The sequence below is a fragment of the Mycteria americana genome, chromosome 5 (assembly GCF_035582795.1).
Source record: "Mycteria americana isolate JAX WOST 10 ecotype Jacksonville Zoo and Gardens chromosome 5, USCA_MyAme_1.0, whole genome shotgun sequence".
Taxonomy (NCBI): Eukaryota; Metazoa; Chordata; class Aves; order Ciconiiformes; family Ciconiidae; genus Mycteria; species Mycteria americana.
In genome coordinates this window covers 20,378,382-20,404,541 of record NC_134369.1, presented here as the reverse complement: position 1 = coordinate 20,404,541, position 26,160 = coordinate 20,378,382, and the positions used below count along the sequence as shown (strand labels likewise).

Genomic DNA, 26,160 nt, shown 5'->3' with positions numbered 1-26,160 from the left:
TTGTGATGGTGGCAAGTCTTTCCTGGAGTTCAGGAAAAGATAAGGGGAGAAAAAGAGCTTTATGCTGTGAGCAGAGAAGTTAGCATAAAGCACACTCTGTGGTGGAAAAAAGTCATGCAAGGTGGTTAGCAGTGTAACTAATTCTTCCTCTCTTCACTATGAAGCCCAGCCTGCACCCCTCTTTAAAAGCAAACGGCAGTTATTGGCAGCTTGAACTTCTCAATGGTGTTCACAGTAATAGGGTTTTGTAAGCATGAGTTATAATGTTTTCCTTTTGTTACAATAGCAGGTAAGCTTTTTCTCCCCTCAGTTTGGCCAGGACTTCACCAGGCACAGAAAGGAGGGAGCAAGGTAGTAAAGAGGCAGAACCTCTGTTTTTTCTTCTTGGCTGCTGGGTGTAGACTCACAATGAGGGATAGGAGCCACACTAAAGTCCTGATCCACAGTCCTTTCAATTCAAAGACCCTCATCTATTCCAAGAGATTTGAAACAAGCTCCAAGCCTGTCTCCTTCAATCCAGCTCATAGTATTGTTGCCTGGCCAACTCAGGAAAAAAAGAGATATTAAAATAATATTATCCTGGACCATGCCCCTTCAGTGATACTTACCCTGTCTTCTACTTGCCTGGTGTTTAGCAACACAGAGTCACAGCTATGTTCATTAGCTCCTTGCCTGGTGTAATGAGAGCTCTTCCTCTGGTTTCAACCCACAAACTGTTATGGCTGGTTACCACAGGGGGAAATGCTGTATTCTCTTTATAGCACTGCCTATTCTTATTCCTATCTATATTTCTCCTCAATACAGTGGATGCTTTTCCTTCTCTGGTTTCTTCTGTAAGATCACAGGTTGTAGTGGAAGTGACCTAAGTAGGCAGTAAAGGCTTGAAATGAAGTTGAAACAAAATAAGCAAAGCTGGAGGGAAAGTGAGTTTGATTGGAAGGTTTTCTCTGTGTAATCAGCCAAATCCTAAGATCTGTCTACTCCTGGACTTTTCCTAGGATAAACTATTTTAGGTTAATTTTATAGATATAATCCCCTATGAGGACATTTGTTCTGGAGTAAGAGTGTCTCTGTAGAAATTGAACTCTTGAAACCACTTGAAAGTATTTATTCTGCAGTAGCTACTTTGATTAATTTCTAAGCATACCAGGACCTACTGTGATTACAGTTGGCATTGCTTTTGAACCTCACTGCTTGCTTAAAGTAGCTCAGAGAGTGCCCCCAGTAATGAGTCAGGTTCTTTAAACTAGCAGAAGCAATCAATCTTCTCGACTCTTCATCTGAAAATGTGTACCACAGACTGAAACACTGCACTGCGTATCTGTGTGCTGACTCCACAAAACTCCCACCCTTTGCCTCCATCTCTTTCATAACAGCAGAGTTTAAATGTGGAAATATCTCATAAGTCAGACAAAGATATTTGGCTCATAAAATGAGGGGAGGAGGTCAGTGCGTCATATGAAGCAAGATGTGAGGGGATGAGACGTGTCTAATGGAAAAGACTGGAAAAAGGCAAGAGAAGAGTACTGAGGGAGAGAAAAAACAGAAGTAAAGGGAGTGGAAACAGAGGAGAAAATGCAGGGAGAGGCTGCAAGATCCTGATGAAATTGAAATGAGTAGTTGTTAATACACAGGAATTGCTTGGTGACTTTGGATAGGCTGGGCTCCCCGCTCTTCAGAGCTGGAGCTCTGCTGGCTTCCCTGCTACGCTGTCCCAGTTCACTTCAGCAGAGAACTTGGCCTTCATCACTCAGAGGCTGCTGTCTGTCCCAGCTGCCCACTGGCCTGTGAATTATTTGTGCCTGTCTAAAGGGACTGCCAAATGCATGAGCTCTGCTGTTGCTCCAGGATTGATGCTGTAGCTCAGCTGGGGGCCAAATGGTAGAGTCTCAGCCCCAAAAAAGCCCAAAAGCAGCTCCCACAGCTCTCTCCAAGGTCCACAAAGGAAGGAGGCAGCCCTCAGCTGCACTGCAGCCAAGGCCATCGGCAGAGTAGCAATATTTAAAACTGAAAAAAGTAAATGCTGTTCACCTCTGTGGTATCATTCATCTAAGGACCTTACAGTTTTATCATTGTCTGGATGAAGCTTCACAGAAATTTGGTGAGATAGCTCAGCTATTTCCAACAGGAATGGGAAAAGATACCAAAGGCAAATATCTACTGAATAAACAAGAGCTAGGGATAACCTTCAGCTTGCTTAAGCACATGGGCCCAGCCCCTTCCCCTGGGCAGTGTGCACAGTTGCTTCTCCATCAAAAAAGTCTTTCCTCTGCATGGACCTCATGAGCGGCCTTGTGTTCTTTGGTGTGTGGGACCACTGCTTCCTCATGTTCTTGACGTTCTGCTTACTTTAGGTTCGTTGTCTGCAGTTCTGGTGAATCAGCATCTTTTAGTTGGCGAAGAGCTGACCTGGCTTGGCTGTGTGCAAATGCCTGTGGTTGGTTCTCAGGGGATCTGCTTTGACTCCAGGTGGAAAATGGAGCACTTAATCTCTCACTGAAGGTCTTGGCTTCAGGTCAGTCCCAAGAGCTTGATATTGTTCCCTTTTCTGAGCAACAGAAATTAGTTAATCCTTATTTGGTCCCAATTGCTTCAAAAGGTCTCCCTAGTCCAGGACTGTTTGGCTGGACAGGAGATGTTTAAAACTCATGGCCTGCAAAGAGATGTGAGTTCACCCTCACCTTTCATTTATGCTAAGGGGGAAATATGATACATATAATAGACTATAGCACTGACCAAAATAACTCCAACACTTTGCACCCAGTGTGCGGCTGATGAACGTGGTGGTCTGTTTAGAGGTCGCTGTCTCCCTGCAGTCACTGTTTAGACCCAAATGACAGAAACACAAATAAATTCCTGAAATCAAGAAGTAGTTACAGTTCATGAACAACACAGGGTCGGATTCAAAACTAGTGGAAGTTACCATAGCTTCATTAAAGTTTCATTTATTTATGTTTGCATTATTTTAGCTGCCTGATCTCACAGCTCTAATTTAGAATATGGTAATGCAAGTAACTGAATCAGCTTAAATAAGATGACAGTGGACTCTGCTGTGAGGAGAGCAGAGTTGCACTGTGGAGGAGAGTTAGCCTTCTTAAATCAGATGTGCTGTCAGTAAAAATAATTATGTAGAACTACAGCCTTAATAGAGTGATGCAATTTTATACCAGCTCCTGATATGACTGGTAAATTGTAGCTAAATTTTAATTTACCCACCACCCCCTGCTCTTCATGCTGAGTATCATAATCATGAAAGCTCCTCTCATCTGAAAATGGTCTTAAGAGTTATCAGTATGAAGGCACTAAAGGTAGGCCAAGAGCAAGTCATATACTCTGTGTCATGAATTCACAAGCTAGTTATCTCCTGCCAGTGGAACTGTAAAAGGAAGTTAGCATTCTGGAATTCCATTCCATATGCAAGTGCATATTTCATTTCTATTAATTTAATCATTTAAGCATGACTTTTCTGAAAGTGCAGAGATGCTGTTTGTAATGGTTTTGGAAGATGCAAGGTCTGTTTACAGGCTCAGTCTCAACATGTCTTTCTGTTGTCATAGAGCTGTTTCAAATTTAGTTTGAGGTTAAATCTGTGCAATTCCTTCATACCAACTGAATAATGCTTCTAGTGTCTCTGAGCTATAGGTTTGGGGTTTTGGGTTTTTTTTTTTGGTTAATTTTGCCAAATTTTATCTATTGCTTTATAGTTTAATAGAAACTTCCTGAAGGACTGAAGGGAGCTTCAGGTAACAGTATTTTTTAAAATTTTGATAGTGTGCAAGTGAAAGATAGTTTATCTGAGATGAAGGCTAGTCCTGATTTTTGGTGTTTAGTCAGCCCTTAGTTAGGATTTCTGGACATGTATGTGGCAAAGATTTAGATCTTCTTTGTCATTTTGAATTTGTTTAAGTTTCTTTTGACTTCAGCAGGTACTAAGTCTAGTAAGGGCAGGCATGTCACTATAAAATTGAAGCAGAGACAGGAAATAAGCATTTGTCATATGGATGAATTTCAACAAGCTTGATTTCATATTGCTTTTTGAAAAGCAGCCTGGTATGATAAATGACAGCAAATGAAGTTCTGCTTAACAGTTGCTGACCTCTTTTTTTTTCGTGGTAGTATTCCTGCAGAAGACAGAATATTCAAACCTAAATACAGAAAATAGACTGCAAGCATGTTATGAAGCTTTCCATATGTATAAAGTGTGTTCTCCAAAGCACTTTGAGTAACAAGGTCTTGCTAAGTACAAGCAATTTTGCCATTGTGTAGTTCTGTTACGATTGTGGAGGGACAGAAAAATGGAGATTCTCATGACGGATGTTAGCCATGTCCCTTGACGTATATCTGGAAAGTCCTTGGACTTAAATTGAAACGTCCTCACGGACATTAACATACGTTGGTTGGTCACTGATTCTCTGTCCCCTCTCTTGCCAAACACATAAATAATAATGTTTATCTCCTGACCACAATGGGTAATATCTATAATTTTAGAAGTATGTACTGGCAAGGTCAAAAAGAAGTGGCCTGCCAGAAAAGCTGAAGGAGGGGTATAGCTCTTCTTTGGAAAGAGAGAAAAGGATGGCCAGATTATTTAGCCGGGAGTGTTTAATGTTGGCTATCTTCATACCATGTCTTCATTCCATAACACAGAAAAAAAGGTCATGGAAGGGAAGACTTTCACTGCTAGGAAGTCTTTCCAGCCATGGGAGAGCTCTCTTGCGCTGTCTGGGTTACAGAGGATACAGCATGTATAGGAGGGTGCAGATTGTCTCATCTCACCTAGCACGTGTGGACAATGAAATCAGCAAAGGTAATGTGTGGTAAAGGTAATCCATGGAGAGCGTTCTATGGAGCTGCTACTGCCAGTTGAACCACCTCCTTTAAAATCTTTTTGGGGCACATTGTTAGATGCACATTAGCAGAAATATATTTATTAGTATAAGGACACAGAAAAACCTTTGAAGGTGCTCATCAAGATCAGTCATTCTGAACAGGGAGAAGTCCAAGTATTCTCTCTGTCTCCTTGTTCTATGGGAAGTCTGTGATAGAGCTAATTGTGACAAAACCAAGTTTTTAACCAATTCGATATCACATCTGGAAAAAAGTCAAGATGCTTTACAGCCTTATTTGTAGTCAAGCAAGCATTGTGCAAAAATTTGTGTAAGATGGGATACTCTCTTCATAATATATTTGTATTTATGCATGTATGTATATATGTATCTTTATTCCTATAGAAAAGCAGACTGTGAAAACATGATGTTCATTTCTTAGAAACCTTGAGTACAGTGGTCCCTCATACCCCTTATGGTTTCTGGGTGTATTATTTCTTTTTTTTCCATACTCTTGTTTGCCTCTAAGGAAGAGGAGCAAAGGCCAACTTTGGCAGCAACCGCTTTCCTTTTGAGAAATTCTGTTCTTTTCTGCGTGTCGGATGGTGTTATGGGCTAGTTTCTAAAGCAGATTAATTGAGATCAAAGAAAGTTCCCAAGCTTTGCAGAAGCTGTCAAGTTGCATTTTTTTTTTAAATTTTTGACACAATCTAGTGTCAAAAAGAGTTCAAACTCCAATATGACAGGATGATGGGAAGGTGTTGTGCCTTCTTTCCAATTTAGAAGAATTGCTTTCCAAGTGGGAAGATCTCCAGCATCTCCTAGTGCTGTGAAGAACACAGCAAAGATGCTTTGCAGTAAAATGTCTCCAGGAGGCCTGGTGAAGCCTGAATTTAAACATGGATGAGCAAGTTGAGACCCTCCCCCATATGAAATGCCTCTCAAGGTGGGACTACGAAGAGCAAGTAATCTACTGTTATATCTAATTTACTAACAAGAAAACTATGTTTGCTAATGGTTAATGACTTGTTGCGTTATGTTGCAAATGCTGGTCTCCTGTCCGGTATTAGCTTCCTCTTGGGAAAGCCCTGGATATGAAGGGAAATACAGTTCCAGATAGCACATTCTGGCTGATTAGTTCTTTCCCTTGGACATGGCTGCAGAGTTGCTCTCTCTGTGTATAGTATTAATTCCTACCTCTTGCTTGGAGTGGGGTTTTCTCTCCGAGGGTGCATCTCCTGTTCATCCCTGTCCACCTACAGTTGTTGGTGTGATGAGCCATTTGGGCATAGTTAGGCTAACTGCAGGAGCAAATAAAGCTTCCTACAGGTTTTGTTGGTCTCATGTACCCTCCACAGCTAACTGCTAATTTGACTTACTGTTGCTTAGTCTCTAGACAATTTTGAAATCCCTGTGGCTTCAGATCTGGATTTCAGCGAAGCTCTACATGCAATTTCTTAACCTTGAACTGCTGTTTAAACTTGTACTTCCCTAACAGAGCACAAAACCAGGCACTTAACTTTACGAACATGCTTGTGGGCTTGGATGCCTATCAAATCAGACTGAGTGCTGTGTCAGTTTTAGGAAGAATTGAAGGGCAGATTTTTACTTACTTTTTTTTTTCTCTCAAAAAAATCGGTATCTTGAAAGTATAAGACTTCTTACTATACTTAAGGAAAGGTCATACTTTTCTAAGAGTTTACATTTCTGAGAGAATAATGGTGGGGTAGTGAAGTGGTGGGAAGTGTTGGGGTGGGGGGTGTTTGCTTTTAATTTTGCTTTTTAACTTACATCTTCCACTGCAGGCTTTAAGCTATCAGGCACAGAATCCATCAGGCATAATGAAGTACCGGCACATCCCAGCTCTTGCATGTGCCTCATGTCCTGTTGTGCGCAGTATTCTGGATGGTGCAGAAGCTGCCATGCTTGGCAACAGAAATGCCATCCAGTTATCTCACTGACTGGTCTTTATTACACTTCATCTAGTTTTCTGATTTCATTTCAGATTTGCTAACACTTGGTCTGCAAGTGGTAATAACAGCCGTATGTGTTTACAGACATATAGCCATATATGTGTGTTTAAATGCCTATATGTATACATACTAAATGCTTACACGATTCTGTTGCATTATGAGTTACTATGGTCTGTGGGAGTGGGTTACCAGTGTTTTCTTTCATTGCATTGATTCTCAAGGTGCCCTAAATGAATGAATGAAAAATGCATCGACTCAAAAGGCACACATTCTAGAGATTGTTCAGAAGTGAACTGGTTGACTTGACAAGTTTAATTTTGAAAGCAATCTTTTTCAGGGCACTGAAAGATAACAAGTGAGAAATCCTGCCCAGGAAACAAGAGAGACTCAATTTACCAACTGTCAGACATGTGGCATTAACTTTGAACAAAATGAACACCAGATTCTCTGAAGCTTGAGGCTTCAGTGGAGCCCAAAAGTCAGATACACATATTTGAATGATGCAGAGGAGTGGCCTTTGTGTGGCAAGGTTGTTTTTATCTCCTAAAGTAAAATAATGGCATCTATAAAGGTGACTTTGCTACAGGGAGGACTTACAACCTAGATGTTGAAACAAATACCTTATAAGATGTGGAAAGTAATGAATTTTAACTGATCATATTCCTCTTTTCCCTGTGAAAACTGCCTTCTACATTTTATAGCATGTTTCAGTTCAAATGCTGATCCTATTCAAGGGTGTTTCCAATTTAGTTTGAGAAAAAAAAAGTGATGAGTGTTGAGAAAGATATAATGTGTTGAGATATAATATTCTCTCTTGTAGTCTTCATGTAGCACTTTGAGTATTAGAATTAAAAACCCACAAGTTTGGAAAGGTTCATCAACTTGTTGAGCCAGAACAGGCAGAAACAGTGGTCAGAGTTTACAAACATTATATCAGTTTTGGTTTTTTTGGTTTGGTTTTTTAGTTGTTTCTTTGGGGGGGTGGTGGTGGTGGTGTTTGTTTGCTTAGTGTTTGGTTTTTTTTTTTTTCTTAAAGTCTCAGCAATCTGGCTACTGTGTTGGATCTGCATCAAAAGCTTTTTTGGTAAGTTGACACATTTCTACCTCCCAGCTTGGAAGCTGGGTCTGTATCATTTCCATCAGTTAGGGGATTTTGAAGAAATTGCCAGGCAGGTACTTTGCAGACATACAGGAGATGATGGATGCAGGGGACAGCACACTGCAGGTAAGAACAGCTGCAGAATGGCCCTTATCTCTTCCTGCCCGCTGTGTCTGGTGGACATGTTGCTCTCACTTTGACCCAATGACACTGCTCCCAGTATGCACCAGCCTTGGAGTGTGCTGTGTGTTAAGCCAAAACCTGAGCAGGAGCTGAGTAAACAGTCACAATATCCCTCAAAAAAATTATACAAGCGTGCTAATTCTGCCAATCGCATTCCTTGAAGTATTGACTTCTATGATGAAATGAGAGGTTTACCTACAAAAAGCCAGACTGGCCACTCCATAGTTGCACTGAGGACAACGATTGTGTACCAGAGTGTGCTTCCTGGGCATCTTGTCCCCAGTGATATCCTGGTGTGTAATTAAGGAGTAATTACTTGCAAGGCAGGTGGTTCCATTTTGAATTCTGATAAAGCTTTAAATATGACATTTTACAAGATTAGCTTTTAATGAAAAAGTCAAAACAAAGCAGACAAATATAAAGGGATAGAAATGGGGAAAAAAAGGTGTGTTCAGTGGAAATTTAGATTATGTTTTGATTTTGATACATTCCTCTGTTTTCAGCAGGAAAAACCTCCTACTCACTACAGGGGAAGGTGTTTTTTCAAGCCCTGTCTTGCAAGTTGGAAATTTAAATGCAGCATCATTGTGGGTGCAGGTGACACTGAAAAAGTGAAACAGGACTTAAAATATGGATATTGTCATGGTTTAACCCCAGCCAGCAACTAAGCACCTCACAGCCGCTTGCTCACTCCCCCCTGGTGGGATGGGGGAGAGAATCAGAAAGGTGAAAGTAAGAAAACTGGTGGGTTGAGATAAAGACAGTTTAACAGGGAAAGCAAAAGCCGCGCACGCAAGCAAAGCAAAACAAGGAATTCCTTCACTACTTTCCATTGGCAGGCAGGTGTTCAGCCATCTCCAGGAAAGCAGGGCTCCATCATGCATAACAGTTACTTGGGAAGACAAATGCCATCACTTCAAATGTCCCCTCTTTCCTTCTTCTTCCCCCAGCTTTATATGCTGAGCATGACATCATACGGTGTGGAATATCCCTTTGGTCAGATGGGGTCAGCTGTCCCAGCTGTGTCCCCTCCCAACTTCTTGTGCACCCCCATCCTCCTCACCGGTGGGGTGGTGTGAGAAGCAGAAAAGGCCTTGACTCAGTGTAAGCACTGCTCAGCAGTAACGAAAACATCCCTGTGTTATCGACACTGTTTCCAGCACAAATCCAAAACATAGCCCCATACTAGCTCCTATGCAGAAAATTAACTCTATCCCAGCCAAAATCAGCACAATATAAAAGACCCTTCATGAAGTAGATTTAGATAAAACGTAAGACTCCAGTCCTGTATGCTGCCACTTTGATCTTCCTTCTGATGGAGATTACACCCTAGCATATTCAATGTCATGATCAGATTATAATCTATGGGGTTTAATTTGCTTTACTGTTTAACATGTTGTGCATCTTCTTGAGCATGGCAGCCCGTTCCAGTTTTGAAGTGGATATAGGAGGTACAAAGTGGGTTTGTAGCAACAATAGGCTAACACTACAGGATGAGAGAAAGAGGGAAAGAGCTATTAATTTGTGATACATGGGAGTGTGCTTGAAAGAGGATTATGTGAGGTGGTTTAAAAAGTGCTTGTGCATTCTTCTGCTGGTTTCCTGTGAGGGTTGGTAAACCTTTACAAGGTACGGGATAGCCACTGCAAATCAGTAGTAGATTCACTGCAACAATTTTTTTAAAAGAAGGTTAAAATATTTGGTGTTTCTACCTATGTCTCTGATAATGGGTTTGGGTAGAAGGTTTGTGATAAAAGGCTGTATTGGCTCATGGTGTTACAGATTCTCACTAGTAGCTCTTACTGTGCCATGTTGAAGAACCGTTCCTGTTGTGTAAGGACTAAAATCTGGGGATGCAGCTGCAGGGAATGACCTATGTTGGTAGGTAGAGTGGAGGTGAGGCAGGTGGCTAAGTAAATACATGTTTCTTCTGCAAACTGTATCTTCTCTCCCAGCACAGACACTAAAGACAGTTTGGGTATTTGGAATGCTAATAAGATAAGAAATGATTTTTTTTTTGTGTTAAACCTATGTGATCTCTAGAATGAAGCACATCTCACACTGTTCTTGAGTCTATATAGGAATCTGTCAACTTTTTAGCCTTTGATCTTGTAGATTACAAAGACAGCTGTAGCTCCCAACTGTGCTTAGACACTATTGTTAACAGGGACTGTATAGACATACGGTTATGGAAGAGCTTTGCTTCAGAGATCTCATTTTGTGAGCAGATTAAGGCACTCACAAAGTGAGTAAATGCAATTGAAACCTAATGCTATGATTTCGTGGATGCCTGCATGATTTTGAACAAGGATCTTATGTTCCTGGATCAACAGGATGGAATTCATCTGAGCCATTTGTATAGCCTCTGCGAAAGTAAGCAAGCACTTTGTTCAGGAGGGATATGCAGGGCAGGTGAGGTGGAGGTGTTGCACTGTACATAAGGGAGAAGTTTGATTGTACAGCCCTTATAGTTAGTGACGATATGGTTGAGAGCCTCTGTTGAGGATTAGGGGGATGGAAAACAAAGGAGATGTTGTAGTGGGTGTCTAGTACCGATCACCCAGCCAGAATGTAAGCACTAATGAGTTACTCTACAGGCAATTACGAGAAATTTCTAGATTGGTAGCCCATGTCCTTATGGGAGATTTCAACTTCCCAGACATCAACTGGGAACATCATACTACTGTGATTCTTGAAGTTTGTAGGAGATAAGGTCACAGGTACTCAGTGAGCCAACTAGGAAAGATGCCCTCCTAGACTTGCTAATTGTGAATAGAGAAGGATTCATGGGGATGTAATGGTAGGTGGCTGTCTTGACCACAGTGATCATGAAATGGTTGAGTTTAGCATTTTCAGTGTAATAAGAAAAAAGGGCAGCAGAGCTGCTACCCTGGACTTCAGGAGAGCAAACTGTAAGCTATTCAGGGAGCTATTTAGCAGAGTACCCTGGGAATCTGCTTTTGAGGGCTTAGGAGTCCACGAGTGCTGGTCAGTCCTAAGAACCACCTTTTAGAAGCACAGGAGCAGGCAATTCCACTGTGTCTAAAGTCAAGCAAGCAGGGCAGAAGGCCAGCTTGGCTGAACAGGGAACTCCTCATGGAGCTCAAGAGGAAAAAGAAATTGTGTGATCTCTGGAAGGCGAGGTCAGGCTTCGCAGGAAGATTACAGAGCTGTGGTTTGTATGTGTAGGGAGAAGACACAAAAGGCCAAAGCTCAATTAGAGTTGAAACTGGCCAGTGTTGTTTCAGATAACAAGAAGGGCTTTTTAAAGTACGTTAATAGCAAGAGGAGGTCTAAAGAAAACATTGGACTGATACTTGTTGAAGATGGTCATCAGACTTAATAGGGATGAAGAAAAAGTGGAGGCATTCAGTGCATTTTTTTCCTCAGTCTTTAATAATACTGATAGACCTTGGGCTGCCCAGTCCCCTGAATCGGAGGACCACGAGTGTGGGAACAGTGACTTTCCATTTGTGGACACTGAAATTGTAAGGGACCAGCTCTATCAGCTGAATGTTTGCAAGTCCATGGGGCCTGGTGGGATTCATCCCAGAGTACAGAAGGAGCTAGCGGATGTTACGGCAGAACCCCTCTCGATCACCTACCAAAGGTCTTGGGAGTCTGGGGAGGTCCCTGCTGACTGGAAGCTAGCCAATGTTATTCCAATCTACAAAAAGGGCGTGAGGGAAGACCCAGGGAACTACAGACCTGTTAGTCTAACCTCAATTCATGGAAAAATTATGAAGATTATACTGCATACTATTGAAAGGCATTTAAAGGCACAGTCAACATGGGTTCACAAAAGGAAAGTCCTGTTTAATTTGATATCCTTCTGTGATAAGGTCACCCACCTAGTGGATGAAGGGAAGGCAGTGGATGTAATTTTTCTGGATTTTAGTAAGGCTTTTGATGCTGTCCTTCACAGCATCCTTCTGGACAAGTTGTCCAACTGTGGGATGAGCGGGTTCACAGTGCACTGGGTGAAGAACTGGCTGAAGGGCAGAGCTCAAAGGGTTGTAGTGAATGGGGCTACATCTGACTGGCGACCAGTCACCAGTGGTGTTCCTCAGGGTTCAATTCTAGGGCCAGTTCTGTTCAATATATTTATCGATGATCTGGATGCAGGAGTTGAATGCACCATTAGGAAGTTTGCTGATGATACCAAAGTGGGAGGTGCTGTTGACTCTCTTGAGGGACAGGAGGCCTTGTAAGAGGGATCTAGATAGATTGGAGCATTGGGCTGTGATCAATGAGGTGAAATTTAAGAAGTCCAAATACCGGATTCTGCACCTAGGACGGAGTAATGCTGGGCACAAGTATAAACTGGGAGAGGAGAGGCTTGAGAGCAGCCCTGCAGAAAGGGATCTGGGGGTGCTGGCTGACAGCAGGCTCAATATGAGTCAGCAGTGTGCCCTGGCCAAGAGGGCAAACCGCATCCTGGGGTACATCAGGCACAGTATAACCAGCCGGTCAAAAGAGGCGATTATCCGGCTGTATTCAGTGTTGGAGCGGCCTCACCTTGAGTACTGTGTGCAGTTCTGGGCCCCACAATTTAAGAAGGATGTAAAGGTACTTGAATGCGTCCAGAGGAGGGCAACAAAGCTGGTGAAAGGGCTGGAAGGGATGTTGTATGGGCTTTGGGCTTGTCTAGTTTGGAGAAAAGGAGGCTGAAGGGCAACCTCATTGCTCTTTACAGCTTTCTGAGGAGTGGAAGTGGAGAGAGAGGTGCTGATCTCTTCTCCCTGGTATCCAGTGACAGGACACATAGGAATGGTTCAAAGCTGCATCAGGGGAGTTTCAGACTGGACAGTAAGAAGCATTTCTTTACGGAGAGGGTGGTCAAACACTGGAACAGGCTTCCTAGAGAAGTGGTTGATGCCCCAAGCCTGTCAGTGTTTAAGAGGCATTTGGACAATGCCCTTAACAACATGCTTTAACTTTTGGTCAGCCCTGAATTGGTCAGGTAGTTGGACTAGATGATCATTGTAGGTCCCTTCCAACTGAAATAGTGTATTCTATTCTATACCCCTCGGATGTTATCTCTCTCCTCTTACAGACAGCATCAAGAACAGATCAGATGAATTGTCTGAAAGGTGCTTATTTCTCAGTGCTGACAAGAGGAAGGGGAATAGCGGGGGAAAGCTTAGGCTGGACATCAGAAGTTAGATGACAGGATATTCACCCTGTCTGGTTTTTGAAACACGATTAAGATGGTAAAAAATGGGAAAAGAAAACAAAAGTAATGAGGCAATGTGCACAGTCACCAAATGAGCTATGGTTTGAGAGAATGCAGTCTAGTGCTTTAATCCTTGAAACATGCTGTTTGTCTGGAGAGTCACCCAAATACCTTACAGAAGCTGGGCAATCCTCTTCAAAACCATAAGCACGTGTGAAGGCTATGCCAGAGGAAACAGTAAACGAATTGTCCAGACCTGTATCCTGACTGAGTGTAACGCAGAGGCATGAGAGACCAAGGTGTTTCTTGGAGGAAGGTATCTTTTGAGCCATTTTAATCCTGTATGTTCAGCAAATGTTTCTGAGAAAACCCTGTACTCTCCCCTTTCCTCCTCCGTCAATATTTATTTTAATGTCCATTTTCTAGAGAGTTATAGTTCATTGTTTGCTCTACTGTATGTCTTGATATTGGCTAAAAATCCAGTGATTTTAGTGCAATGACAAAGGTAAAGGAAGATCTGTGCAAAGATCTGCCCGAATTGGACTGAAATGTGAAAACACCTCCATGCCTTGGAAACCCAAGTTTATTGATATGTGGAAGAGTCTAACAGAGATGGTGTCAGCTGTGAGCTGGAGAATCATTACACCTTAATCACCCTTTGCTTGCTTTGGGGAAAAGAAATAATTCCTCAACTGGTCATCAGTTTTTTGTAACAATTTATTTTAAAGAAAAAAAACAGAAATAAAGAGAGATCTAAAATTAAGGGGGAAATAAGTTTTTTCAGGATTATTCAGGTGTTTGTTGGTTTGCGTGTTTGTTTGTTTGGTGTTTTTGTTTGGTGGTTTTTTGTTGTTGGTGTTTTTTTTTTTTTAAATTAGCAGTGTTCTAGAAGTAAAAAGAAATCCCAGCCCAGAAAAAGAGTTGAATAAGCACAAAGTCGTTTTTGAGGGGGAAGATGCATGTGGCTCAGGATCAGCTTTTTGCTTAGGGACCAAAGAATCTTCTCTTTTTTAGTAAATGAATGTGGTTAGTGTGTGACAACTATGGCATTGTTTTGTGAAATATAGCCCTTAGACTTGTTTTTGAAGGGAGAAAAAAAAATCCTTCTTGATTTATGGAGAAAAAAGCCTTAAGCTGTAGGTGACATTAGCAGTGAAAATGTCAGGCTCTGTATTGTGTAATACATGACTGTGTTGTGATTTCACTGTATTTAATGTTATGGGACAATAACCAGGACTTCTGCACTTCTGATTACTCATTTTGAATGCAGCTTTTCTAAAGAGAGTGACAGTTTCATATTCCTAGGGAACAAAGTGCAGCTCTATGTTAACTAGTGCAAACTTTGGCCTTCCTCCACAGAAGTCAGCAGGATTTACTCATCTGCTATGGGAGAATGATAAAACTTTAAGAATATGTGTAAAGATGGAATTTTCAGAGAAAACTTATTTGCATCAGCTTAATTACTGAGCTATCTGCTGGAAAGCTCTTCTCTGTTCCTGATTACAAGGGATGTCTTTCATTTTCATCCAAAATCTGTTTACATCCTGCACAAATATTTTGTCCTTCCACTTCTACTCTTTAAAAAAAATAAATTAAAAAATATATATCTCAAGATTGAAAGCTTTCAACACAGGGGCAACAGCAAGAATACACTGAGGAAGGATGACTATGGCACTCATAAGTGCCTTGCATGATTGACTTTTTTTGCATTGCATGTTTTCACTTTTCAGTTCCTTCTTACATTATGGCTGAGAGAAATACTGCTGAATATCTTTGTCCTTATTCACCCATACATCAATAAATGATGAAGAAACCAAAATTTGTTTTCTCTGGGAAGAAGTCTCCCTGTTCTTCAGCAAGGATTGAGGTGGCTGGTACAGATCAAGTCATTACAGGACCTCACATTAGGTTAATAGAAGATCATGGAAGTGGCTTAACACTTCAGCAGTTTTATTACTGGAATTGCAGAGCTGAATGTTCAACAGCAGGACGAGATCATCTCAGTCTTACATTCTGCCTCTGTATCCACTCAGAGGTGGCAGAGCATTGGCAAGAACAGGGGAAGCTGCAAATGGATGTGCCAGAATTTCATCATAGCCAAGAGATGGTGCTTATGTAGGAACAGGCAAGTGACAAAAATAACACCAGTAAATAATACTGGAGTGACTTTTTGGAGTCACTTCTGACACTCACCTGCTGACTTCGTGGAGGTTAGACCCATGTAATGGATGGCAAGTTACATCACCTGACCCTGCTCTACTAACTGGCCTTGCTGCCTTAATTTTTAGCTTTCCCCCGTGTCTTACGTGGCTATATAACTACAGTAGGAAGTCTGGTCCAGTTGGTTTAATACTTTTGTATAAGGTAGTGCACAGAGTTACCATTAAATCTGTTTTTATTCCTGTTTTTTATTTTGGTATTAAAACACTGAAACACTGGTTCAGTTCTGCTTGTTCGTTAAACCCTGTTATGATACAGGAGCTGAAATCTAATGAGCAACTTGGCTGATACATTTGCAGGCACCTTTTATGGGAGGAAAAATGTAAGTTGGAAATAAAATTTCAGTCTCAGGCTGCCATGGGCCAGTCATTATAAAAACAGTTTTAAAATAATGAAAATATTCTCACTGGATAAAAGTGAGAGCTATGTGAGCTATGTGAATTATAAGTGTTAATGCTGGGTTTCCAAAGTCAGTTAGTATCAGTTTTATGAAGATACTGCAGTATGTAAAGTTGCAGGTAGGTATTTTGCGGAATTAACAAATGTCATTGAGGGCCTCAAAGATAAGATTTAAAAAAAATATATATCTAGCTATTTTGGTGCTTGGCCTGAATCTTTTTAATGAGACCCAATTTTCTAAGGGAAAGGAAGTAGGACTTTTGAAAGTTGAACCCTGTAAGCTGTTTGAAACTGTACATGAAGAATAGAGAGACATATTACTGCTGTACTTGTTTCTGAAAATCGTACATTTAAGGCATTTCTGAAAAAGGAAAAGGGAAAATTGTATCTGGTTAGAATAGTAGCAGCAATTTTAAGACCAATGGGAAAACTCCCTTTGATGTAATGAGGAGTAGTGATATGGTGTGTGAAACTGGGATGTGGATGAGATTTCCTTACTCCTTTGCCTAAAATAAATGTTTGGATTTCTTCTTATTTCATTGGTTGAGCTGAAAAAATGGAGACTTTTCTCTTTTTGCATTTCAACTCAGACTATGTAGCACAGCCTCTGAATAGAAAGTAGAATAATATAAATGAAAGAGAGCTAAAAATAAAATTAAAGTAATTTCCAGCTAGCTCTATATGAGCACTAAAATAGAAATAAAGGAGATTTCATAGTTTCACTGTAGCATCCAGCAATGAAAATCAATCAATTTGAACCAAGCTCAGGGTATTAAAACAAACTATCAACTCGTAGTAGGAAGTAAAACAAGAGGTGCAACATTCACAGTAAGGAAAGCAGATGGAAAGAGTGGGCAGATTAATGGGAATATTTTAAATACATTTTTGTGTGTGTGTCCATGATCTTTTATTACAAGAGAAAATCCAGTCAATTCAATTTATATTGTTCATTGAAGTCCACTTACATATACTACACAGCAGGAACGTGTGGTGGATGGACCCTGGCCAGCAACTAAACACCCACCAGCCGATTGCTCACTGCCTGCTGCCCCCCCAGCAGGATGGGGGAGAGAATTGGAAGAGCAAAAGTGAGAAAAAGATCAGTTTAATAAGTGAAGCAAAGCTCTGTGTGCAAGCAAAGCGAAACGAGGAATTTATTCACTACTTCCCATCGGCAGGATTGGCAGGCAGGCCTGTAGGCAGGCAGGCCTCAGCAAACATAGCGCTTACTTGGGAAGACAAACACTGTAACAGCAAATGACCCTCCTTCATCCTCCTTTCCCTGAGCTTTTATGGCTGAGCACGACATCATGGGGTATGGGATATCCCTTTGGTCACTTGGGGTCACCTGTCCTGGCTATGTTGCCTCCCAACTTCTTGCCCAGCACTCAATGAGAACATTGCCATTCAAGCCTACTTTTGCCTGGTTTTACTCCAGAGTGTCTAGTTGCTGCTGGAATTACTGTGCCTAATGGCAGCCATTCATGCTGGTCAGAAGAAGGTGCTGCTAGTGACTGCAGCTGCTGGAGGTTTCTGCTGTACCTTGTCATTCTCAAGACATCCAAGGGTTTCATGTGGCCATTTTGCCAGACTTCAGTTTCACCATTTTCTCAGATCAACTGAATTCCGTAATAAAAATCCATCAAGACATGTATCTCTCTCGTCACAACTAGAGATGGTTTGTCTTTTTTACTGCTGGAGAGGCTTGATTTTTTTTTTGCTAATTTATTTTTACCAGCTGAAGTTTTGGAGTTTTGTTAGAAATTAGTTCCCAGTGTGTACATTGCTAGTACGGGATGGCATATTCATCCCTTCACCTATCAACAGAGGCCGTCTGGCTGGACTTGAAGTTAGTTTAACCCGTTCCAATTGCAACAAAGGACTCTAAATCCTCAGCATCGTTCTTGCCTTCATTTGGACATGCTGAATTCCATGTGCATGTGAATTTCATGTTTTGGAATAGCTTAATTTTGGGAGTTATAAAGATGCCTTGTCTTTCAGATGTTGGTTGCCACTTAAGATAAAACAGAACTGGACACTCAGTGCTGCTGGGTACTTTTGTTTCCAATGCATAGGCTGTGGCTGTGTTCAAAGCGCAGGAGTTGGGGCTTTTGATCAGTATTGGAAATACACAGGAGGCAGCTCTGTGAGTTACACATCAACATTGCATTTAAATGAGGCATTTGCTAATTTTTCCACTACTGCTGAAAAAGCCCAACCCTAATGGTGGTTGGGCTTTGGTTTTAAGTGTTTGGATTTCTGTCCCCCCTCCCCCCCGTAATTACACACTAATGTTATTTCTATCTATTTTAACTTGAGCAGACATCTATGCCTACCTTTAGCTTATTTCTTCCTGAAAATTCTTGTTTTAGAATGATAAAAGCATATAATAAACAGAGATTATTTGTAACTGGTACAGACTATCCCTGAATCCTGAGCAGGATATTTGTCTGTGATATTGAAGAAACTTATAGCTCTGCCTGTGTAAAAACAATTCCATTTGCTTCTCAATGCACTAGCAGTGTGTCAGAGTTAGGTAAATAAACTAACTACATTAATTGCTCCTACATCCCTTGAGTGCTTCCACTTTGTGGGTTTTACAGTAATGTTAACGTATTGTAATCCATTATTATCTGCAAAATTAAAATTTTCTTTATTCGCCTGCATCTGCCACTGTTAATTCAGGAGCTCTAATAAATGCATTAAAAGAGGGAAGTAATAAGCAAAAGAAAGTCCCTCTGGGAATGTATAATTTCGCTTTTACTCATGACTCTTCATGCTGGGTTGGAAGAAAATAAACAGAGTCAACATGCAAAGTTAGCACGCTGCTAAAGTGAGCCTACAAAGCAAAGCTGTAAAACCCTTCTGTAGCTGTTGCACTTGCATTTATTACAGAAATGGGAAGAATGAGACTAAGTGCACTGATGCGCTGAAAGCAGGTCTCAGACTCGCATCAAAGGACTGGGGCTCGTGTGGAAGCTGTGAGCAGTGTCATGTATTGGAATGGGAAACTACCCAGTGGGGCAGAGTCAGTCAGTCATTTGTATCAGGGAATATAATAAACCATCAGAAAGCTGAGATTCATCAAGGAAAGAAGGAAAATCCCAGAGGGACCTGTGTGTGGAGACAGCATATCAGTAAGAAAAAAGGTGGCTGAGTGGGCAGATGAAGCTTTATCAGACCCAATAGTTTTGATTTGAACACAATTGCCTTACCACCATTTGGGAGTTGGCCAATACTAAACATGCATTTCTCCTACTAATTGTAAGTGCCAGAGGGCATTAGAAGATGTTAGACACAGATATTTAGTTTAGCCATTGTCTGACTTCAAAGGAGTAGGTGAGCATGAGACAGCCCATGACACGTGCAATAACTGGGATAAGTCAGAGAGAGATTCACAGAGATCCAGGCAGAGTAAAGGAAGAAATTGGGATGGGAGCAAGATGGTGAAAAAGAAGGAAAGTCGAGGGGGAGTGGATGTTTAGGGAAGCCTTTATATTTAAAAAGTTTTTTGCAAGGCTGGGCTCAGGTGGAAATAGGAGAGGCTGACTGCCTGGAGCAGAAGAAACATTTGAAAGCAGCATGGCCACCCAAGAGGAGCCAGGAAGATAGCTACATATAGGGAATGTACAGGGAAGCGTGTGGCAGAAGAAGCAAATGTGCTTAATTCCATTTACCAATGTTGTACTGTATCCTGCTGGGGGTTCAGTGGGTCTTCCATGGAGTTTCAGAGGAGATGCTGGTTCAACACCTTACTGCGGATGACACATCTGACAATTGCAACCTACTCAGTAGCCTGTCTCGCAGCACCCTGGCCTCGCAGGGGTTCTTCTGTCTTCTCTGCTGGGGAAGCAGCTGCAAGAACGCTTGCAGGCACAAGTGCCAGGGCACAAGCTGTGTAGGGCAGGTAAACAGCAGCCGAGGGGATAGGAAGTGGGTCTTTCCCTGTGGGTAGGATGTGGCAAATGTCCTGTTGTTTCAATGAGATAATCTTCTGCCATTAGTATAATCACTGTAATTAGTCATGCTGTGCTCACTGGTGATGTCCCCTGGGACGTATTTCAAAAATTTCCTCCTGTTACGCGCCTGGAGGGTGCTGGGTTTGGGAGTAACAGCGCTGTTATTGTTATCCACCATAACAGAAGAGATCTGAGCAAAGGAGGCAGTTGCAGAGCATGGCTTTCAGGAGTCACGATAAAAAGATATGCATGGGGGAGTGTGAGTGAAAGTTAGGAAAGGAATAAGCTCTTTGTGCTGGATGGGATGTATATATTTATCCAGGGACAAGTTAGCCCCTGTTGGGTTATTTGTCTCAGGGTGTTTCTGCCTTTAGCATACATTCTAGAGGAAGAGAGTGTCAGCCTACAGCTGCTAGGGTACTTACAAATCCAGGAAGAGGCATCTAAAGTTCAGTGATATGGTTTTTATGCAGACATAAAGCAATTGCAGTGAAATAAAGGAGGTTCTTTAATGTCATGAGACTTAAAAATGGGTATGGCCCACAAGGCCATTGGCCACAAGGCCAATCCTCTTGATTTTCTAATGTGCATCAGCATTGGGCTTTGCAGAATAAATGGAGCTAATCATTTCTAGGAGCTGGTCTGATCCATTGCTTGAGAAGCTGAGAGCTAGGGCTTGTTCCCTTGCGTCAATTGTAACTCCTTTCTTCTGTCTTAAAACGTTAATAAACAGAGTCATTGAACTTCATGGGTGTTTGCAAAGCTTTGTGAATTGCTGCAATGAAGACTGTCCTCTATAAAGTATACAGTGTTATTCCTAGACTCCTGTGGGGTAGAGCACCCTCCTTTTGTGTGTACTGGACTTAAGGGCTGTACAGTAATTGTTGAAGCCTTGAGTATTTACAATGAATTGTGGAAGAAGAATGGAAGAATAGATAAACTTTCCATTAATGTAGGTAAAGAAACAGATATGCATTTAGTGAACATAAACATGTATTTGCCAGCCTTTCAACAACATAAAAATGCTATTAAAGTAGAACAAAGCAACTTTGACTAACATTAAGCAGAGCTTCTCTGTAGGAATAAGATAAATATCAGACAATAAGTAACTGCAAAGCCCCTCAGAAAAGCAATGCTATAGAAATACACACACACTTTGCCACTCGTGTCCTACATTCACTGAAAAGCACCAAATGCTTTGAATGTGCTATCAGCAACATCTGTTTCCTGAGTTTTCATTAGGAGATGCTGATCTACATTTAGTTATATTATTGTCTCACTTGCAGAAACCTCAGATTTCTGCTCCTTTGAAGAGTGTACCAGCAATGCTTTTGGTTTCAGAGCAGTACATCATTCTGTAGTTTCTCTGTCCCTCCCACTGCCTTGTACATATGATGCAAAATGTTTCTTGCAGGTTCAACAACTACACTGGTTTATGTGCAGACTGAAGATTTTAGTAGGCAGAGGAAGTGCTTCTATAGAGGAGCTCTGATTTTTAAAAGTAGCTGCAAAAATGATGGCAAGATGGTCCATATTTATTGTCTCCCAATGATTTCTTAGTTTAGCCAGGAAAAAATAAATATATTCTCATCCTTTTAGTACATTATAAAAGTTTTATACTAACGTAATTCTAATGAAATCAGTAACAATGCAGTGCTGTAAAATAAGTGTAACATAATGGAAACAAGCATAGTGGTCCTACTTACCAACTCAGTGCTAAACTTTCAGTGTGAGCATTAAGTTTGGTATTTTTGGTCCATCAATTACAATATTTTGTATTTAAAACTTTTAACATTAGAGTACTATAAAACCACTGTGACTTCATATCCTTGGCATTGTAGAGATCTAATGCTGGTGTCTAACTGATGAATTAGACACTTCTATATCATATATACCCTCACTGGTGCTGTATCTGTAAGAGTAATTCTGGCAATAAGCATTAAGTGATATCATCACTGTTCCATATAGTCTCAGGAGAAGCCAAAGGATGATGTCATGTCTAAGCAGTCCTTTAATCCAAGATGTATCTTTTAATGTCCTGATTTACATGTGTTTCTGCAATAGTATGAAGAATCACAGTCTACACTGAAGCTATATGGGTTTTTTTCCTTGGGCTGTCATTTTTTCAACTTCAGCAGTAGAAATAAATACTTTTCAAGAAAATCTATGTATTTTTTAGATCGATCTCTTTATATCTGCATATATATGGATCATACACATGTATGTTTGGTGTAGATTTTATAATTTGGCTGTTTTTTTCATACCCATGTCCCAGTCCTAGGAAAAGCTTAGATGAGATTATGTCAGAAAGGTTTCTTGGCTTGAGTGAGTTTTGTTGTGATTTGTTTGTTTGCTTGTTTATTAGAACTCTTCTATACTAATAGCAGCCTTAACACAGTTGCATTTCTATTGCCAGAAATCCTTTTGCTGAAAGAGTTGTTTGACTTTTTTTTAAAATTCTACACACTAATATAAATCATACCAACAAAAGACAATGTCATTGCTCTAGGCTGTGCCTAGGATAGAATTAGCTGCTTCAGTTGTGCCAAGATGGGTTGTACTTGCGTAACGATACCAGCAAACCATTTTTGAAGTAGACCTTGCCTGAGGCACATGCTTAACTTTACATACTGCAAATAATTTCACTGATTTCAGAAATTATTTGTAAGACAAAATCTTGGCCCCTGCATTCCACAGACTTCAGTGGAGCTAGAAGCTACCCATGGGGTATAAAGCATTTTCAAACTCTGGACTAGAGCTGATAGAATCCCTGGGGCTACAACAGAGGTAGAAATTGATCTTTTGATATTGAAGAAGAGGTGAGAGAGACTTGTGGGTAAACGGTGGAAAACTTAGCAATGATACGTAACTTATTATTGATGTGAAAGAGAGAAGGGAATGATCAGGGGCTTGCATAGAAAGTAATAATGTTGCCAAAGGGATGGTTTAGGAAAATGGCCTTTAAAGCAGCATTTTGGATAAATAGTTGTGGAACAAGATTGCATTTGTCAAGAGAGTTTTATCTCTGCAGATGAGAGGATGCTATGGATGGCCCATTTGCGACACTATGTGGAAACAATCTGCGATGCTGAGGTATAGCTTAGATACAAGATACAAGAATCAAGAGCGAGCTCCAAGATGAAGATGATATTCAAGTTATGGGCTGGTGCAACAGGAAGATGCTGTTATTTTTCACAAATCATGAGGAAAGAAGATAATGGTTAGGAGAGTCTTCGGGAGAAAATTAAGATATCTGCTTTAGCCACGATGAGTTCATGGTAATTGCTAAACACACACATAAAAGTATAAGAAAACAAGCTGAGATTCCCATTTGAACAGAAGATGTGTCATTTTGTAAGTCATCAGTATAGCTGAATTTGTGTTTGCAAATGAGATTAAATGTGGAAGGGAAAGAGAAGGAACAAAAAGGACAGAGGCCAATGGAACTACAGAAGAAAACTGAAAGGTGTGGAGCACGAGGAGAGTTCAGTAGAGAACACACTGAGGGAGCACTCGGAGAACTAGGAGAAGGATTCAGGGAATGGTATCTCCGAAGCTGTGAAAAGAAACAGCACAAGAGCAGGAGCATGGCCAAAGCTACTGAAGGGCCTAACTAAAAAGTTGTAAAGGTATTGTTAGAAGTCATTCCTATTGACTGTAAGAGCATAAACAAGATGTTTCTAGGCTGGATTAGTTTGAAAGGAATGCTAGATAATTATTGTAGTGATCTCAGAGTGGCTTATGTGTTTTGGCATGGACTTTTCAAGATGGGAGGGACTAAAGCATATTTGAAGTTTATTGATATTATGAAGGGAAGAACTAGAAGGAGAGAAGGTTGGTTGCAGGGGAGGTCTGAGAACAAGAAGAGATCACCCTCATAAACAGAGTTGGTTAGAGGAGGAGACCCTTTTCATGCAGTCATCAGAGAATGATTCCTTGAACAAGAAAATTAATGACTTGAACTGTAAATGAGACAGTCACATTGGACAGTCACAGAGACAGTCACATGTAACCCTATGGTCTACAACGCACATTTAATGCAAACTTGGCCCTATAATTTTGACTATTTTTCATGATCTGTTTGAGTGACTGTATGTCTAACTCTGGGTGCATTTAAAAGACATTTATTCTGGCATTTGGAAGGCATGATGACATGTACATAAGATCCTGAGGGCTAAAGCAGGGTGAGAGCAGTGTCTTCCTGATGTCATGCATCAAATATTGCATGGGACAGGCTAAGCTGCTGCAAATGCCACATGAAGCTCTTAACCGTCTAGGAATTATTCTGTGCCTTTCTGGTATCTTAGGCATGTGTTCGTGCCTTAGCTGAGAATGCTTGTCCTGTGCCCCAGGAGACACGTGCTCATGTTCTTCTCAGCCAGTTTTGCACTCCCTTGTGCAGTATCACTGGTACCAGTTAGATTACTTCTTTTGCTGCTGTTGTCCTTTTTAAGGTATGTTTTGCAGAGATTTAATCAAAATTTTCATCACCTCTTACTTGCTGTCAGCTTGCTGCATTCAGATGGGCCAACTGCGGCATTGCATTAATACTGATACAGATGGGGACTTGTTGAATGATGGTATAATGTGAATGGTTTCAGCTAATTAGCACCTGTGTTTCTGTTCCATTTTATTTTCTCCAAGCAAATGCAGTAATGGACTGTCCCTGAAGTTGTTGGAAGACAAGTAGATAGCAAATGTTTCCTGTCCATAAACACCACTGTGAAAATGCAGTGACTCTGTTCTGCTCTTGCTGAGTATGCTCAGCGCCTGTTAGCGTTAATGGGACTTACACACGTGCTCTGAGAGCAATGTGCCCCATAGCCTCTGGGTAATAGAAACCCTTATCTTGCATTTCCATATTGCTGCATGGAACAAAAGCCATTGTAAAAATAAATCCACCCCATCCCTCCATGGGTATTTTGTCTTGCTTCTCTCTTCATGAGAGCTAATTTGCAATGAGACAACCAAAGGCTGACAAAAGAGAGCTTTGTTACTTTCTGCTAGCTTAAAGAGAGACAAGGGAAGACTTCTTGACACGCTGCCATCACTGTCCAGACCTTTTCTAAGCTTTATCTTCTCTGGCTGCAGAGTTTGTGAGGCGAAAATAATCTCTCCTGGAAATGCTGTACAGTTGCCATAGGATGAAATCACTGTCTACAGGTTAGACTGTGGCTCCTGATTTATGAAAGTGTTGCTGTATCCAGGTGGCTTCAGACAACTCTGAATTCTAAAAGCTGTGATAAATACTGGTATCAGCAAAGAGTCCAACCTGAGCACTTACTTGCCCTACACTGCTGTTTGCTGCCCTGCCAATTGAGTCAATGTGACTGTAAATGGGGCTGCACCATGAAACTAGAACATCGAAATGATGGAGAGTCAGAAACATGGCAGAAAAGGGAAGGGGTCTTTTGATCTTTAAGTGACCCAGTTTATCACACGGCCCCACAGACATTTATATGTGCATAATTAAGGTGTAAGTTGCAGCACAGGGAAGTTAATGAAGGAGCAGGGACTCAGGACAGCCTCATAGTGCCCTTAGACAAATAGCAGAACAACTGACGGAAGAATTTCCTATAGTGCTATTTAATTCCTTTAGGTGGTTTCTGCCAGCATCCTAAGCCTTGTGAACCACCTAATTAAGGACTCAGTTTATTGCAAGTACTGAAGCATGCATTTCAAACCCTAATCCCTGCACCTCTCTTGTACTGTGGCTTGAAACCCAAACTATTTTTTAACACTGTAAGGTATAAGTATCAGTAAATGTCATCCATAAAAACAAACAAACAAACAAACAAACCCCCCCCCCACAGAATCCCCTGTGACAAAAATTCTGTACTTTGTGAGTGAGGCTGCAGAAGTTGCCAATGTCCATATAAATTCTAGGAGGGAATTGCTTTGGAGAAAGTCTCTCTTCCTTTATATAGGGAAATCAATCCACTAGTAATTAGGCATTTGGTGTGGTTGTGACTCCTCCTCTTTATTCTATATGCTGACAATCTCTTGGGACTGAAACATACCACTTCTTCACCCTTTTAATATCAAGATGTGCATCACACCTCTGGTTTTCAGAATGAGGGGAGAGACGGGGGGCAAAGGAAATGTTTTCCTTGTAGGTGTCCCTATGGGAAAGAGCCATTATGAATGTCTTTTGGTCTTCCCTGGTACTTTGCACAGGCATCTTGGTTACACGGTATTTCTCAAAACATTTCTAGGTCAAATCAATCTTTTTGTAACAGCTTTGACCTCACTCTTATTTATATATACAACCAGCTGTTCTCAGGTGATACAAAAGAGGTAAGGAAAGGAGAGAAAGAGCAAAGGG

At 41.1% G+C, this 26,160-nt stretch overlaps 1 protein-coding gene across 11 annotated transcripts in view; it reads left to right on the top strand.

The window, feature by feature from the left end:
* TSPAN4 (tetraspanin 4) overlaps positions 1-26,160 on the top strand; it is a 467,778-nt gene that overhangs the window by 183,191 nt on the left and 258,427 nt on the right. Inside the window, exon 4 of one of the 11 annotated variants that reach the window (XM_075502401.1) lies at positions 4,648-4,807. The exons of the other annotated variants lie outside the window; for them this stretch is intronic. Coding sequence (XP_075358516.1) covers positions 4,744-4,807 — 64 coding nt within the window. The 5' untranslated portion in view covers positions 4,648-4,743. The remainder of the gene's footprint in view (positions 1-4,647; positions 4,808-26,160) is intronic. 11 annotated transcript variants of the gene reach the window in all.